The following is a 16,900-nucleotide window of genomic DNA, read 5'->3' as shown; positions in this document are numbered from 1 at the left end:
CCATTAAGATGGAAACTAATCAAGGAGAAAACCTGCCTAGAACTAAGGAGAAATTTCCTCACACTTAGAACCATTAATCAGTAGAATGAGTTGCCTCCAGAAGTTGTGGGTGCTCCAATAGTGGAGGTTTTTAAGAAGACACTGGACAGCCATTTGTCTGGGATGGTATAGGGTTTTCTGTCTGAGCAGGGGGCTGGACTAAAGGACCTCCAAAGTCCCTTACAACTCTGTTATTCTGTTAGTCTTAACCTTAATTCATCTTCATAATTCTGATCACATTGCATCAGCCCAAGAGTTGTGCTGGTCAAGATGATTAATTTCATATGTAAAAAGCCTTGCAACTCTATTTGCAGGATGCTGACCAAGTTCTACCAGAATTCTTTGGCTTTGGCATTTGCTGTAAATACAATCAATAAGTCACCAACAATTTTGCCAAATATCACAGTGGGATTCCACATCTATGACACCTACTATGATCAGAGGATGACCTATTACAATCTTCTCAATTTGCTCTTTAAATTGCACCATTTTCTTCCTAATTATGCATGTGGACTCCCTAAAAACTTAATTGCTGTTCTGGGAGGTCTTGCATCTGACACCTCTTTTCACATGGCAGACATTTTGGGACTCTACAAGATTCCACAGGTGAGGATGATGCATATCTGCAGGGACCAGCTTTTGCTACTTTTATTAATGTTATATTCATCACACGGGTGGTTTTTAAATATAAAAGAGAAGCTAGAAAATAAAAGAAATTAAGCTTAGACAATTTGAGAAGTAAGGACTCCTGGGAGGATTAGAGAGGTTCAGAACCCTTCTTTCTAATTCAAGTTGTTCATATTTCTCCATCTCTGTTAAATAGGTAAAGGCAAAATTTTTAATTTTAGCAAAGGGAAATTGAAAGGTAGGAATTTCATTTCTGCAGGTATGATTGATTTATGAAAATGCACCATGCACTTTACCTTTAAGCTCACATATGGATCATTTGCTCCCGAGGACACTGTAAAACCCAAGGATCCTATTTTTTATCGCATGGTCCCAAATGATGAAAACCAGTACATGGGAATTATCCGTTTGCTTCTACACTTTGGCTGGACATGGGTGGGTCTTTTTACAGGAGATGATGATAGTGGAAAATATTTCTTGCAAAGCATGGAAGCATTGTTTTCCCAGTATCGAATCTGTTTAGCCTTCGTTCAGGTGTTTCCACGCCAAGGCCGTGTCTTGTCCAGTGATGATATGGGTACATTTGGAAATCTCCATGTATCTGTTATGGATCAGAGGGCCAGAGCATTTATCATCTATGGAGATACCATGAATCTTATGTGGTTAATTAACTATAATATTCTTCTAGTTTCTGATCATGCATATTTTGGGAAGGTGTGGATCATGACAGCTCAGATGGTATTTGCAGTAACAGGAGTGACCAGACGGATGGATTTTCAAATGTTCCAGGGTGCCATATCCTTGGCAATTCATTCCAAACAACCTCAGGAATTCCAGATGTATTTTCAGAAGAAAAATCCATACAAGCCTGAAGGTGATGGTTTTGTCCAGTTGTTCTGGGAACAGGTTTTTGAATGTTCATTTCCAAATTCTGGGGAATCATTGGAGCAGGATGAACTATGTACTGGGAAGGAGAACCTGGCTAAGCCTCCTCAGTCTGTTTTTGAAGTGAGAATGAATGGCCACAGCTACAGTATTTACAATGCTGTCTATGCGGTAGCCCATGCTCTTCACGCAATGCATTCATCAAAGACTAAATACAGAGTAAGAATGGGGGAGCAAAGATCTGAGTTTGAAGACATGCAACCTTGGCAGGTAATATTCCCATAACAGAATGATATAACCAAATAACAGAGTTGGAAGGGATATTGGAGGTCTTCTAGTCCAATCCCCTGCTCAGGCAGGAAACCCTATATCATCCCAGACAAATGGTTGCCTAATCTCTGATAATTTCAATGATCCTGCTGCCAGAAAATAACTAGCATATCAATGTATCCAATCATCAATGAAATATACATTGATGATTAGAATTAATAATTGCATCCTGGGGACTTATGTCCATTATTTGCTTTTATAACAAACCAAATGCTTGCCTTATTAGAGAAAAAATATTTTGATCACTAATTAATAAAGGCAGTCTTCATTATCGACCACAATTGGGACTGCAACTTGGATGTTAAGGAAAACAATCAATATGATCTTACTTCAACTTTCCTTTGCTTTACAGACTTCTGAAGGTTGTAAATTTGAGAACTGGTGGCAAAGTAATATTTTAGCATTATTGTAACTGTAAATATTTAGTAAATGAGGCAGTTATTAATGAAGACTGTAATCTGTAATCACTATCAGCTATCATAGATAAATATTTGTTGTCCAGCAGCTATATTTTAATGAATGGTTAAAATAGAATGTAATAGAATTGAAAATAGTGAAACAATATTTTAAAACCTTATAGAACTAGGAATAGAAAAGCAGTATAGGGAAACAGACTGAATATATGAATTAATAATACAAGATAATATTAAGCCACCCAGAGTCACATGATGGTGAGATGGGAGGCAAATAATTTTAAGAATCAATGAATAATCCAGAATTTTGGTCTAACCAGTGGAAATTTCCAATTTGTACATTTATCTGCCGAATGAGAAAAAAACAAAGTTCTGGGGGGGGGGGGAATCTCTGACTTTTTTATGCAATGTCTTCTCACAGTATTTTTTTTTTTGTTCTGTTTATTAATCTTGCAAGAAAAATAAACCAAAATTTGATGGAAATTTACTACCATTTTCCTGTCTTCCTTTCCCCCTCCTTTCCTGGTTGCCAACAATTTCACTTCACAGAGTCTTAAGCGCACAAATGGTGTTAAAAATGACCATCTCTTTCAGTTTTATTATAGAAAATTAAAAATAGATCGGACTCCAAAAGGATGTAGAACAATTTGTTTGCTCTACAATACCCAAATTTTGAGATAGATGGGTAGATGGATAGATGGATGGATGGATGGATGGATAGATAGATAGATAGATAGATAGATAGATAGATAGATAGATAGATAGATTCCTCCTAACACCAATTAAAGTCCTGTGGCATTTATGGAGGAGAGAGAGAGAGAGAGAAAGAGAGAGAGAGAGAGGGAGGGAGGGAGGGAGGGAGAGAGAGAGAGAGAGAAAGAGAGAATCCATTCTTAAGGCCATAGCAGCCCATGTCAGCAGAAAACAATTATATATTAAGAACATTTCTCTAAAATATCTTATTAACAGAATGGCTTTCACTTTTATAAGCCATCTGTCACTCTGTTACTGGAAATCAGGAATTGGGAGGAGACTTATATCTTAACTCGCAAGAGAGGATTGTCTATTTGTGAATAGAAGGGAATAACTCTTAAGATCTAAGTGAAGTATTGCATCCATTTCAATTTCTGAGACAGGGTTGGGGCTACAGCTTAAATTTCTTGCCTGCTGGACTTAGCTATTTTCGTACATTGGTCCTTCCTTCCTTCCTTCCTTCCTTCCTTCCTTCCTTCCTTCCTTCCTTCCTTCCTTCCTTCCTTCCTTCCTTCCTTCCTCCCTCCCCCCTCCCTCCCTCCCTCCCTCCCTCCCTCCCTCTCTTCTAAATTTATCCTTTTTTGAACTTATAATTCTATAGACAGCAATGGTAACTGGAATTCATGTGTATGGTGCTTGCATTTGATAAATCACTGATATAACAATCACAGATAAAAGCAACAATATGTATCAGGGTCAAAGACTGTCCATAAATTGCATCAAATTAAATTGCCCACAAAATTAATTAAAGTATCTACTTCATCTGTACCCAAAGATGTTTTTGAGTTTGTCCCATTGTTCGATAATAATGAAATTCTGACAGCGTAGCTTGATGGTACATAGCAGAATTTGGCAATTAGAAAGAGATCTTTGAGATCATCCTATCATACATAAAATAATCTCCTAGAATAAATTGTGTTGAATTTAATTGCTTCCAACATGTCATGAAATGACATTGTACACTTAATTTTATTATCCCTCTACTATTTTTTCCCTCCTTCCAGTTACATGCATTTCTTCAAGGGATATCATTTAACAATTCAGCAGGAGAGAACATTAATTTTAATGGAAAAAGAGAAATTGTTGCTGGATTTGATATAATGCACATGATTTTATTTGCAAATAACTCCTTCCGTAAAGTCAAAATTGGATGGTTGGAACCAATGGCTTTTGAAAGAGAACAATTCTTCATAGATGATGAAATTATTGAATGGCCAAGCTCCTTTAATCAGGTATGCATTCTTAGATTTCCTTGACAGATTTAACTTCAATAAGACAAACCATTGGTGGTTACACATTTCCACTACTGTAAACTTTGTCCATGCCAAAAGATATAGCAGTGGGGTCTAGGACAATTCACCATGGTTGACTAGCCCCAGCTGTCTCACTCTGGTTGTCAATGTCCAGCTTGAGTATCCAAAATAAAGTCCCGGATTTTTTTCATTTCTGAAGTTCTTGCTGTTTTATTGAATACATGACATAGCATAGGTGAAGGAAAACTAACTCTAAAATCCCAAGATATCTACCCAAAGCATATAACAATGACATTCCCAGCCAAATCTCCCAGCTGTCCATGTGGTGCATGTAAACCCCTTTCTGTTGTTTTGAGAACCTTCTGTTATCTTCATCCGCAAGGTTAGAATGTCCTCAAAAAGTTTCCACACGTCTGTGTTTCAGCAAATGTCTGCAGAACTGGAGAGGTTTCATTTCTCTAACTAGCCCATTCAAAGCCTCGTCTCTCCCTCTCTCCCTTACTCTAATGACAAGATGAAAACAATAAGGCACATTATGGCTGCCAAATTTTTACTGTTGACATTGGTTAATTGGCAACAGACAAATCTCCAAAGGACAGCTCACTGTGGGACAATTCAATGTAGGATAATTCAAGAGAGGGACAAGTGAATTGCAGCTGGTCTTGTCTTGCTTTAGGTTTGAACCTTCTCAAGTTAGAAGTCTTCAAGGCTGGGGTGAGCTGCAATTCTATTTGTCCCTCTCTTCATTTATCCTGTGCTGAATTGTCCTCCAGCAAATTGTCCCATGGTGAGATGACCAGGATGAGTTGGCCAGGGTGAGTTGGCCAAGACGAGTTGTCCATTCTGATTGCAGTGCTAGTATAAATTCAGTATTGTTATTGCTTTATTAAATATTACTATTATTTCTAGTAACAATATTTTGAAAGCAATATATATTTAAATAGAAACATAATACAATTTGAGTCCACTTTAAAAAACATGCTTACATTATAGTATATACTACACATATGCTCATCTATGCTGACCAATTACCTATTTCCTGATTTTCAGTTGTGTATGCCCCCCACAATAACTAAATGCTATCAACTTCCTTACAACTCTTTTGATTTTTATGGACAGGTATGTCCTATTTCTGTGTGTAGTGACTCATGCCCACCGGGGTTTCAGAAACGAAAGAAGGAAGGGCAGAAATTTTGTTGCTATGACTGTTCACCTTGTCCAGAAGGAAAGATCTCAAACAAGACAGGTAAGTGACGTAGAATTGATTGATTGACTCCCCCTCACAAACTCCTTTTGTTTCCCTGCATTATATTAGGCCCAACCCCCCAAAAAATCAGCTGGGAGTTACTTTCTGGGGAGGGCGTACTTTTGGAAAAAAAACAGTAAAATAGTTGTGAAAGTCATCCAGATATTCTATCTACTTCTACTTAAGTATGATAAAATCTAGTAAATTATATTGTTGTCGTCGTTGTTGTTGTTGTTGTTTTTGGGTTTTTTTTTTTTTTTTTTTTTGTAGCATTTGTTGAGATTCTGATATCACTCTGAGAGTCAGTCTGGTATTCCATCACAGGTGGTGGCTTGTCTTTGAAAATAAAGACATGGAACTTTGATGGCTCCTCCATGGCATTCAACTGAGCTGTCTTGATTTGGCTTCCAATTCAATAACAGACACAGCCTAAGAGGCTCAACATACTCTTCCATTTTCTGACAGTCAGTATGATATTTTATTACAATGGTTCCTATATAACTGTCTGATTTGGAACAGTAACCAAAAACAATGAATAGTTAGGACTGTAGAAAAAGCAATCACAACCAGCCTGCCTTCATTGAGAATCTGTATACTGCATGAACCAAAAAAGAGGGCTGAGAAAATACTTATAGAACCCTCATATCCTAAACATAATCTATTTCAACTTCTCCCCTCAGGATGCTGCTTTAAACAATTAGACATAAATTTGGTTTTTTCCCCATGCTGTCACCATCGGATTGGATTCTTATGCTTTATCAGTTGTTGTTTGTAACTTACGATTAATGATTGTAACTATGATGTATCATCTATGATGTATTACTTGCTGCTAATATATACACTGTGAGTTTATGCACTGGAGACAAATTCCTTATATGTCAAATCACAGTTGGCGAATAAATCTATTCTATTCTATTCTATTCTATTCTATTCTATTCTACTCTACTCTACTCTACTCTACTCTACTCTACTCTACTCTACTCTACTCTACTCTACTCTACTCTATTCTATTCTATTCTATTCTATTCTATTCTATTCTATTCTATATTATTCTATTCTATTCTATTCTGTTCTGTTCTGTTCTGTTCTGTTCTTATTATGAAGTAAGCTGTTTTCATTTGGGTTCTGATCCAGTTAAAGTCTAATAGATACACTTATTTTTCTTGACAATTTTTCTCCCTTTTCTTTTCAGACACGGATGAATGTATGCAGTGCCAAGATGATCAGTATCGAAGCCAGAGCAATGACAGCTGTTTCCCCAAAATAATAACCTTTCTTTCGTATGAAGAACCATTAGGAATGGGTTTAGTCTCAATTGTCCTTTGTTTTTCACTGGTCACGGTCTTGGTGTTTATTACTTTTATTAAACACAGTGATACCGCCATAGTCAAAGCCAATAACCGAGAACTCACCTATATTCTTCTTTCCTCTCTCCTGCTCTGCTTCCTCTGCTCTCTTTTATTCCTTGGCCATCCCCACAAAGTCACTTGCCTCATTCGTCATGTTGCTTTTGGTATCATCTTTACTGTAGCAGTTTCTTGTGTGTTGGCCAAAACCAGCACTGTGGTTCTTGCTTTCATGGCCACTAAACCAGGATCCAATGTGAGGAGGTGGGTGGGAAAAAGTCTGGCCAACACCATTATCCTTTTCTGCTCTCTCATTCAAGCTAACATTTGCACTGTATGGCTTGCCATTGCTCCTCCATACCCCAGGTTGGACATGAAATCCCTGCCAAGCGAGATGATAGCAGAATGCAATGAAGGCTCTACCTTTATGTTTTACTTTGTCTTAGGCTACATGGGACTTCTGTCCATCATCAGCTTCATAGTGGCTTTCTTAGCTAGAAATCTGCCAGATGCTTTCAATGAAGCCAAATTCATCACTTTTAGCATGCTCATGTTTTGCAGTGTTTGGCTAACTTTTATCCCAACTTATTTGAGCACTAAAGGCAAATATATGGTAGCTGTGGAGATCTTTTCCATTTTGGCCTCTGGGGCTGCCTTATTATTCTGTATCTTTTCTCCAAAAGTTTATATTATCCTGCTGAGACCTGAGCTGAATAATAAGGAGGGATTGATAAGGACAAATAATAAACCAATGTAATTGCATCCTATTGCCTTATGTTATGATTGACATCAAATAACTCACTTTCATAACCAGTATATCTGCTAATCGTTTATTATTTGAGATCACCCAACAAATATATAAAAAAATAAATATAATAAAGTACTTTTCTTTAATTATATAATTGCAAGTTTCAACAAAGAACCACTTTCTAATGCAAAATTCTTTGTAAAATTATTCATTAGTAAATCCTACTGAACCTATAGAGTGACGACTGGGATGACACGTAAAGAATTAACTGTTGGATAGGAACTCTGAATTGCATTTTTTTTACCACTTGAGCTAACTGGTGGAAATTTTATTTGAACCCTTATTTGTTTCTATTGGTGAAAAGCAAATTTGAACAGAAATTATATTCATGTGTAAGTCAATTCCTTTGTTAAAAAGATTGATGAGTTTCATGCTGTCCTGCTACTTACTGTAATTAAGATGGTTATCTTTTTGACCTTTACGAGGATGTCATAATGTAATCTCTGATGGAATATTTTTAGGAAATATTTTTTCATTGTTAGCATTGCTGCTAAATCACTCATAACTGTAGTTCAAAAAATATCAAAAATAACTTTCAAAACTTTAACATGAATCTAATATTTTTGAAAATGAATTTATATTTCTGCCCTAGTGAGATGACCAATTGAGATTTGGTTTCTTAAGATCTGGAATAATATCTTACATGAGATTTTACTGGTCTCATGTGCTGCTTTTATTTGGCAACATTTAAATTGCTTTAGATTATATTTTTCATTATAACCTGAGTTGATTTACATATTGTTGATAGCTTTCTCATATTTCATTTCTAAAGAAGAGATGATACAAAAAAGTTATAATAAACAAGGAAATAAATAAATAATAAATAAATAACAGCATTTGTATATATTTCAGTTTATGTGTGTGTGTCAGTGTGTTAATGATTCTTCTGAGAAAAAATGTTTACATATATAGGAAACTTTATTGATTGATTGATATCAAATCCATACTGTACATGAAACCAGATCCAAAGACTTATTGTGTTTATTAGTTTTAGAATGAGAAAGAAATGTGCTTGAATCAGTAGTTGCTGAGTAAGGGTGCACTGCCTTTTGGTCTGTGAATAAAAAGATAAGTGGTTGCTTTGTGTTTTCAAAGATTTTAAATTTGGACAATCTAAACCTGAAATTTAATTTGTAGAATAACATTTCAAATAAGCAGATGAAAGATAGCTAAAATCCTAAAAATGAAATATGTTGATAATAAAAACCATGATAATGTCAAGATGAAGACAAGTCTGTTATGGTGGGTTGCTATGGTGTCATAATATCAGATGCACATTCCTAAGTCATGCCAATTGAGTGATAACATTATTACACATATATGATTTACCTTCCTTACACAACTTTAGATACATATATTATTTCAATTCTTATTTCCCAACTCTCTGCCTGAAAACAAACAGAAAGAAAAAGAAGAGATAAGAATGGGAAAAAAATAATTAGCTGTCAAGTATACGCCCTGAGGCCAAATTATGATCCTTGAAATTTTCAACCATTAATTTGCTTTGGCACAATGCCAACAACTTTCTGGAAAATAATACAGAAACCACAAACCATTTCTTCTTCAGCTTAAGATGTGATTAACAAATTCCCCCAGGTTTTATCTGTCATAGCCATAATCATGAGCAGAACAGAGACACAGTTCTGTAACACATAACTACGGTTCCTTCAAATTATTCTGCAGCATTCATTCAGGGACTAATGCATTCTCAAGGATGTTGATATTCAGGTTAAGGTTGAGACCCTTTTCCAAGCCAGGTCTTCACCCTTTCAGTGCAACTTAGGTGAAAGTGGCCAATGCAAGGGATGAGGCAGCAATGGCTACGTCCAGAGAAAAGGTCTTCTCATGGGCTCTGATGTTAGTAATATTGCTCCTGCTGTTGCCCCAAATATCATGCACAAAGTCCAGCAAGAACTGTCCTTTGCTTGAGGTGCAACCGGTTCCTCATGAATGGCATAAACCTGGGGATCTCAATATTGGTGGCATGGCTTCTCAAATAATTTGCTTTTTCCCTGCAGTTAACTTTGAGCGATATCCTTATGTGGACCTAGATATTGAACTTGCAGTGTAAGGTTATCTCTCTCCCTCTCACTCTCTCTCTCTCTCTCTCTCTCTCTCTCTCTCTCTCTCTCTCTCTCTCTCTCTCTCTCTGTATGTATTTTTCTTGGAATTTGAGCTTGGAATTTCAGTAATATGCTGGAATGACTAGGATGTGATTTGTGGATTTTTCCTTTTATAAGGCAAAATGGAAAACCACAGAAGATGAGATGGTCAGTCTTGGTTAGGGCTTAGATAGGGGGTGCCAGGGAATACAAAGGATAAAAGGTTAAAAAGAAAATATCTAAAGATCTGCTTCGGTATTATGCCAAGAAAACTTCATGGATGACTCCACACAGATAATCTGAACTTGACTGAAAGGCCACTGTATAATACCCCACAATTTTAATAAGAACAGCTGTATTCTCAATTTATATTATGTAATACTTCCGTCATCATTATTATCACTGGTTTCAAATTTTCACCACATCCTCTTTGTTCTTATTCATATTCCCATTTTATTGCTTCTTTGTTTCTTCTTTCATTCTTCTTTTTAATACAACCCATCTGAAATGATCTACATTAAAAGCACTTCACCACCATCCTTGATGGGGAAAATAATTAAAAGCATCATGAACTAGGGAAAATCAGCTATATGTAATTATTTAGATTTTAATATAAGTTACATTGCATTCAATTTTGGTTCTACTTATTCTGCCACTGCATACCTGATTCGTGCTCTGAGTTGCCTGAATCATGAACTGGGTGGCTGATAAATTTGATCAATAAATATATACATAAATGAATGGAGGTCATCCTTCCCATCCAACTCAAGGCCCAAATATAGCTTTTGGCATTGAACAAGTAATACATAAGCATGTTCAGTTCTCAGGTTTTGAAAATGTGTTCACCATATTTCATTAATGGTTATAAAAAGTTGCTTAGAAAGTTTTCTAAATCATAAATCTTCATGATTATTCAAAAGGAAAATAGCCTCCTTGCGTAGCTGGCCTCCATGAATTTATTTTGAGATGCTACCATATTCAGTAGTCGTCACCAGATCATGTAATAAATTAATCTTACTATTCAGGTACATGTTATGTTATGTAAAAGAATGCCTTCTCTGACTCTGTTCTATATTGCCTTCCAATTATATCTTTGATTCCAATGATACCCACTCTCATTGGATGATCCCTTTTTCTAATGCTTTGAAAATGAGTCAACAAGATCTCTCTGCCTATTTTCTCCAACTATTATACATTTTAATTCTTCTTCAACCCAGTATTTTTTTTGTAAACAAATAGTCTAGAAATTCTACTTCTTTCAGCCCTGCATTATTTGGCCATATACTTGTCTTTGCAGGATGGTGACAAAGTTCTATCAGCATGTTCTGACTTTGGCATTTGCTGTGAATGAGATCAATGAAAATGCAAACATCTTGCCAAATCTAACACTAGGATTTCACATATATGATAGCTATTATGATGCACGTATGACCTACTGGACCACCCTTGACCTGCTTTTCAAATCACAGAGATTCCTCCCAAATTACAAATGTGATCCAGAAAGACATCTTATAGCTGTCATTGGCAGAATGAGTTTGGACATCTCAACCCATATGGCAGACTTCTTAAATCTCTACAAGATTCCACAGGTAAAAACTAATGTTGACTAATATTTTTAATGTGCCATAATTGCATTCCTTTTCCTGTTATATTGGGTTAGGTTTAGGGTTATATTGATTTTAAGAAAGAGCAGGAAGAACTGATGAAGAGAGTGACTAATTCATGGATTGATTATCCAAATGTAGTTTCTGAAGTAAAGTAAATGGATGTTCCTTGTTTTTTTTTTCATGTATCATTTTTTTTAAAAAAATCTTACATTTCTTTTTAGCTTAGTTATGGTTCATTTGCCTCAGAAGACAAAACTTATCCTCTTTCCTTTTATTGCATGGTCCCAAACGAAAGTCTCCTGTATAAGGGTATGGTCCAATTGCTTCTACATTTCAGATGGACATGGGTTGGGCTCCTTGCTGTGGATGATGACACAGGCGAACAATTCTTGGACATCTTGGAAAAGATGTTGCATGAAAATGGAATCTGTTCTGCTTTCAGAAGAATGCTCCCTAAACAAGGTCTCTTTCTTCCACTTGATGAACTTGGAGATATGGCATCAATTATCTATCAAACATTCATGGATAGGCAAGCTAGAGCATGCATCATTTATGGTGAAAGTATGACTCTTCTGTGGCTGAGTACTTTAGTGCCTCTAGCAGATCTTCAATATGGAGCAAACATATCTCTTGGAAAGGTATGGATTACAACTTTCCAGATTGATTTTATAGTCACATCCTTCATTACTCGTAATTTTTTTAGAATTTTCCAAGGGACTATTTCCTTCTCTATTCATTAAAATAAGCCTCTAGGGTTTCAAGCCTATCTTCAGAACATAAAGCCTTTTAAGAAAGATGGAGGTGGCTTTCTGAAGAAATTCTGGGAGCAAGCCTTCGAGTGTTCACTTCCAAATTTGCAAGAAGCAGATGATGTTAATGGGATATGCAATGGCAACGAGAACTTAGGAGATCTTCCTAGCCCTGTTTTTGAGACGAGCATGACTGGTCACAGTTACAGTGTGTACAATGCAGTCTATTCCATAGCACATGCTCTACATGCTATGTTATCATCTAGATCTCCATACAGAGAAATAGTGGGAAGCCAAAGTTTTCATGATCTCCAACCTTGGCAGGTAATATTTCAGCAACAGTCCTTTATAAAGCTATAACTTGCTCCCACAGAACTGAAACAGTTCTTTTTGTCCAGGTGATGCATAGTGATTTTACTCATTGAGGTATCACATCACTCCAAGGTCTAGGAGAATTCAAAAGAGGGTTTGGTATATATGCAAAGGAACTACTTGTGATTTTCCGGTAATATAGCATAAGAGTTGAAAGATTTCTGCTTCGTATGATTGCCTAATGAAATCTTGAAGTAAGGTACAGTGTAATAAAGTCACAAACAAATTAAATGGATGTGAAAGAATGCACTGAGCTGTGTATCAATTCATGGAAATATCCAAGAGTAATTTGGAAGAAGGATAGAAGCTGTCCTTGCAAGTCTCATGAAAACGTCAGACTGGAGATGGCCAATTATTTGCAGAAAATAGCAGTGAAAGTTATGGCTATTTTGAATTACACATTTTCAAAGCCCCCTTTTCCAGTTCTGCATCACTATACAACACCTGTATCTACTGAGAATTCTTGCCCAAAATTCTCTATATTTGAAGTACCTCGGGAGATATCTCTTGAATCCATCAACTTCTCTTTTCCTCTTTCATCTAGCTCCACCCAGTTCTTTCAAGCACTGGGTTTAACAACTCAGTTGGAGAAACAGTGTCTTTTAATGAAAAGAGAGAGCTGGTTGCTGAATTTGATATTATCAATTTGATTATATTCCCCAACAACTCCTTTATTAGAATGAAAATTGGAGAACTGAATCCTCAAGATTTTGAAGAACAAATATTCACCATCCACGAAAATAACATTTTCTGGCCAGAGTTTTATAATCAGGTATGAGTTCTGATCTTAGAGATGGTCTTCATTTGTAATGTAAGGTATGGAAGACCTTGAGGAACAGGGGGAAGAGACAATCAGACATGACATGTAGGAGTCTACAGTGGCTCAATTGTTGGAGAAGGAAATTTAGGATGGATCTGTCCAAATATCTATGGAGAGTCTCAATCATTCATATCATGGTTGTCTCAAAGGTTCTTTTTCAAAAGGCAACTAGACTATGTTTTTCCTTGAGGAAGAAGCAAAACTTCATCCATTCTGATAGTTCTGATAATTCTTCATCAGTTAGAACTGATGAAACTTCTTGGATGAGAAGCAAAAGGTCTTCTTCCTCAAGGAAAAACATAGTCCAGTTTCCTTTTGAAAAAGCACCTTTGAGACAACCTACCCTAATGGATCAAGTATAGGAAGAAAATGGGACCATTTGGATTCTGAATTGTCATTTCCAAAATTTTAAAATATCAATCATCTTTTTTTTTCTGGTTAGACGATTCCTCTTTCTGTGTGCACAAATTCCTGCAAACCAGGTTATCATAAAAAAAAGAAGGATAGGAAGAAATTTTGCTGCTATGACTGTGTCCAGTGCCCTGAAAGAATGATTTCAAGATGGGAAGGTGGGTTGATTTTTACTACAAATGGTTTGTAGGAGGAATGTACATGGTCCAAAAATAGAAGTTATACAATAATTTGGCAAATGAAAGAAATAAAAATGCATTAGTTTTCCTTGAATGAACTTCTTTGTTTCCTCTTAATTAATTTTGGTTACTATAGAAGTTCATATTACTAACTCTTCAATAGCAACATTCTCCTAATATAGTCTTTCTCAATATGATGTTCTTCAGAATGTGTAAATTTGATAGATACGTGAAAGTAATTTGCCGGAATTTTTAAGACCAAGGAAAATCAAAAGTAGCATACTTAAATAATAATACAAGAATCTTTTAGAAGGCCATATTTATAATGGACGAGAAAGAAAGAGGAAAAGACAGCAGAAAATATAAAGACTGTAAATTAATCAAGTGGTTGTTCAAGCAGGAAACCCTATAAGATTTCAGATAAGTGGCTATACAGTCTCTTCTTAAAAGCCTCCAGTGATGGATCACCTACAACTTCTGAAGGCAAGTCATTCTATGGTTAATTGTTCTCACTGTCAGAAATGGATAGAGGCTTCCACAGAAAACATATTCATACAATCATATATTAATCCAAGTCTGTTTATCTCTTTTTAGACACGGTCAATTGTTTCCATTGTCCAGAAGATCACTATGCAAGCAGAACTAGAGACAGATGCTTTCCTAAAGTAATAACCTTCCTTTCCTACACAGAACCTTTGGGGATTATTCTCTCCTCAGCAGCCTTTTGCTTTTCTTTTACTACAGTCTTGGTACTTGGAATATTTATTACATACCAAAATACTCCCATTGTCAAAGCCAACAACCGAGATCTCACCTACATTCTCCTCCTTTCCCTCCTCCTCTGCTTCCTTTCTTCTTTGCTATTTCTTGGAAAACCTAACAAGTGGTGACCTGTTTTCTCCAGCAATCTGATTTTGGCATCGTCCTCTCAGTAGCTATTTCTTGTGTGTTAACCAAAACTATCATGGTAGTTGTAGCTTTTATGGCAGTGGTTCTCAACTTGTGGGTCGGTCGGGACCCCATTTGGGGTCAAACGACCATTTCATGGGGGTCGCCAAACAAGGCTGTCCGCCATTTTTCCCCCTTTTCTTTGGCCACGCCCCTGGCACCCAGTGATGTATAAGTGGTTGGGGGTCACCACAACATGAGGAACTGTATTATGGGGTCGCGGCATTAGAAAGGTTGAGAACCACTGTTTTATGGCTTCCAAACCAGGGTCTAACATGAGAAGGTGGCTTGGAAGAAAAGTTTCTATCTTCACTATTCTTGTAAGCTCCCTTATCCAAGCAGGCATTTGTGTAGTGTGGATGACAACTTCTACACCTTATCCAGATTTGGATATGCAGTCACTAGCCAAAGAGATCATAGCAAAGTGCAATGAAGGGTCTATCATCATGTTTTATTTTGTCCTGGGCTATATGGGATTTCTATCCATCATCAGCTTCACTGTAGCTTTCCTCGCCAGAAAGTTGCCAGACACTTTCAATGAAGCAAAGTTCATTACATTTAGCATGTTGGTGTTTTGCAGTGTTTGGCTGAGCTTTGTGCCAACGTATCTGAGCAGTAACGGAAAATACATGGTAGCTGTGGAGATCTTCTCTATCCTAGTCTCCACTGCTGGGTTACTTGGTTGCATCTTTTTCCCCAAATGCTATATAATCATATTGCATCCTGAACTGAACACTAAGGTACAACTGATAAAGAGGAAGAAGACCTGAGATTCCAGGTTACATTTTTTTCCTATGGGGAAGCCATTCAGCAGGAAGACTTAGATAGTCCAGTTTCATTGCTGGATTAGATATGTGCCTTCAACTGCAGTTATGTACTTGAAATTAGTATTCTTTATAAAGTACAAGGAATGAACTAAACTGTGGATGAGCATGGTCTTCTCTGCAGGAAAGCAATGAACTATATTTTAATTCACATACAGTAATGGTCCTTGCTTGGTTTTGATGGAGATCAACAGCATTTTAATGTAACTTTGGTTGAAGTGAAGTATGTTAAAGATGCATGAGATATTAAAACTATGGGTTTTAAGGAGAGTTCCCATGCAAAAATAAACATTTACAGCCTGGCTTATAAGGAGAAACACAAAGGGGGACATTAGAAACTGAATAGTTGTTTTCTCTTCTTTTTTCCCTTCCTCTTTGTCCCTTTTTTCTTCTTTATTTTCCAGTATTTTAATTGCAGTTAAATTTGCTTTATCTTCAATTCTCCTTTTTTTCAATATGTACAAAGAACATTAAGTGACAATACAGACTTCAAAGCTGAATGCTTAAGACAAAAATCTTTATTTGCAACAAATACTATAATGAAGTCTATAGAATTTTTTTTCAAAGTTACATTCACTTCTGGGTGGAAAAAATATATACCATATTTTCCAGCATATAAGGCAATCCAGCGTATAAGACGACCTCCAACTTCAGCACCGAGTTGCATGCCTAGAAAGTCATCTTATATGCAGGAAACTACCATTATTTCCGGCATATAAGATGACTCAGCGTATAAGATGACCTCCAAGTTCGGCGCCGATTTCAATGCTTTCGAAAGTCGTCTTATACGCCGGAAAGTACAGTAATTTACATTTATTAACACTAACATTATAAATATAATTTATATAGTTATAATAGTTTTTGTCTTTTTAAATCCTCAATGTCCTAAGTTATCCAGGCACTGGTGTGCTAATCATTTTAAACATCATTGTATAAATAGTATTGTGTCAAAACAATACAATGTAGTATGCAAGTTTCACAACAATATAAATAAATATAGGGCAATATTGGAAGAAGGATTGTTTGCCTACCATAGAAGAATGGACGCTTAAAGTGTCAAACTTAGCAGAAATGGCTAAGATTTCTGCTTATTTGAAGGATTATTCACAAGAAAGATACATTTCAGTTTGGAGAAAATGGATAGATTACATTCAGAATAAATATAGGACTAAAAAGTTTCATTTATTT

General features: G+C 36.2%; 1 protein-coding gene and 1 pseudogene across 1 annotated transcript; both read left to right on the top strand.

Moving 5' to 3' along the window:
• Positions 1-1,032: 1,032 nt before the first annotated feature.
• LOC120300472 (vomeronasal type-2 receptor 26-like) lies at positions 1,033-11,564 on the top strand. The gene is made up of 6 exons (XM_039326545.1): positions 1,033-1,821; positions 4,052-4,279; positions 5,420-5,546; positions 6,739-7,645; positions 11,100-11,391; positions 11,487-11,564. Exons 1-6 carry the CDS (start codon positions 1,033-1,035, stop codon positions 11,562-11,564), a joined length of 2,421 nt encoding a protein of 806 aa, XP_039182479.1.
• A 123-nt stretch (positions 11,565-11,687) lies between these two features.
• LOC120300468 lies at positions 11,688-15,658 on the top strand (annotated as a pseudogene).
• The last annotated feature ends 1,242 nt before the right edge of the window (positions 15,659-16,900 follow it).

Source organism: Crotalus tigris, unplaced genomic scaffold, assembly GCF_016545835.1.
Source record: "Crotalus tigris isolate CLP2741 ecotype Arizona unplaced genomic scaffold, ASM1654583v1 scf7180000017614.5298720, whole genome shotgun sequence".
NCBI classification, from domain to species: Eukaryota; Metazoa; Chordata; class Lepidosauria; order Squamata; family Viperidae; genus Crotalus; species Crotalus tigris.
This window is presented reverse-complemented; position numbering and strand designations above follow the sequence as displayed.